We start from the raw sequence: 1,124 nt of genomic DNA, 5'->3' as shown, positions 1-1,124 counted from the left end.
CTTCCCGAACCTGTTTGTTCGGTCGACGCTGCGCGTGCGTACGAAGGAGCAAGGTAGGGGGCCGGGGGGGCCGGGGGGGCCGGGGGGGCCGGGCGGGGGGGGGTGGGAGGGGACACCTGCTCTTGCCTGTGTGGCTGCTCCTGCCGGGCACTTTCTCCACCCGGGCATTCCTGTTTGATTGACTCTCGCTCCGACTTGCGACTCTTCTTCCTCCGGGCGCCTTGTGGGCGCCGGCATCTTCCGCTCCCCCCTGGCCTGCATTGTCGCCTCTGCCTTTGCTGTGCCCTCGTGGGGTGCCGCCCTTTCTCCCTCCTCCTGGGCGAAACGTGTCCAGCTTACTCTCTTCGATGGTGGCACCAACTTGCTTCTCCTCCCGCGCAGCCAGTACCAGGGCCGTCCCATGAGCGATTTGATGCTCGGCCACATCTGCCATGTCACGGGCTTCCAGCTGACGGGCCCGCATGATGCGGAGCTGATTGCCTCGGGTGAGGTGCCGCCCGGGCTACGTGACATTGTCCAGCCCTTCCTCGCCGAGTGCCATGCCGTGCGTGGCCGTCACTTCCCCGCCGCCGCCGCTGCCGCCGCCATCATTGCCACCACGACATGCCATCCTCCGCTTGCCTGCCCTGCCCCTGCCCCCTCCAGGGGCCTCGCCCCTGTTCGCTTGCTGACCGTGTGAGGGGCAAAAATACTCCACAGTTCCTGTCCACCTGCTTGATCTACCTGCTTCAGAACCGCGGTCGCGCGCTGCACTCCCTCCGGCGCAGCATCGCCGAGAGCGACGGCCTCCGGCGGATGGCCGTCCAAACGGACGCCAAACTCCAGGCCGCCCTGGCCAAGTGGCCGCACCATGCAACGGTGGCCGGTGATGCCGGCTCCCTCCCGGGCACCGGGTACTTCCAATTCCTGCACAACTATGCCGTGCACTTGAAGTTGTCCTTCATGCGCGACTTCCTGGCCCTCGGGACCGAGCTGCGCCTGTACAACCCCCACGAGCTGGCCTCGGTCTACTGGTACCAATCATACCTGGCCGCCAGCATGCAGAACCTCCACCGGACCATGGCCGCTCGGGTGCAGCAGATGGCCGCCATTCGTGACGCCGCTCGTGCGTATTCCCCCCCCCC

General features: G+C 66.8%; 1 protein-coding gene across 1 annotated transcript in view; it reads left to right on the top strand.

The window, feature by feature from the left end:
* Window positions 1-400: 400 nt before the first annotated feature.
* The window catches only part of H696_00626 (hypothetical protein), a gene marked incomplete at its 5' end in the record, with an annotated part of 6,493 nt that continues 5,769 nt past the window's right edge, over window positions 401-1,124 (top strand). Inside the window, 2 exons of the mRNA XM_009494507.1 lie at window positions 401-544; window positions 700-1,105. Of these exons, the coding sequence (XP_009492782.1) occupies window positions 401-544; window positions 700-1,105 (550 nt within the window). The remainder of the gene's footprint in view (window positions 545-699; window positions 1,106-1,124) is intronic.

The sequence above is a fragment of the Fonticula alba genome, assembly GCF_000388065.1.
Source record: "Fonticula alba strain ATCC 38817 unplaced genomic scaffold supercont2.1, whole genome shotgun sequence".
In the NCBI taxonomy this organism is placed as follows: Eukaryota; order Rotosphaerida; family Fonticulaceae; genus Fonticula; species Fonticula alba.
This window is presented reverse-complemented; position numbering and strand designations above follow the sequence as displayed.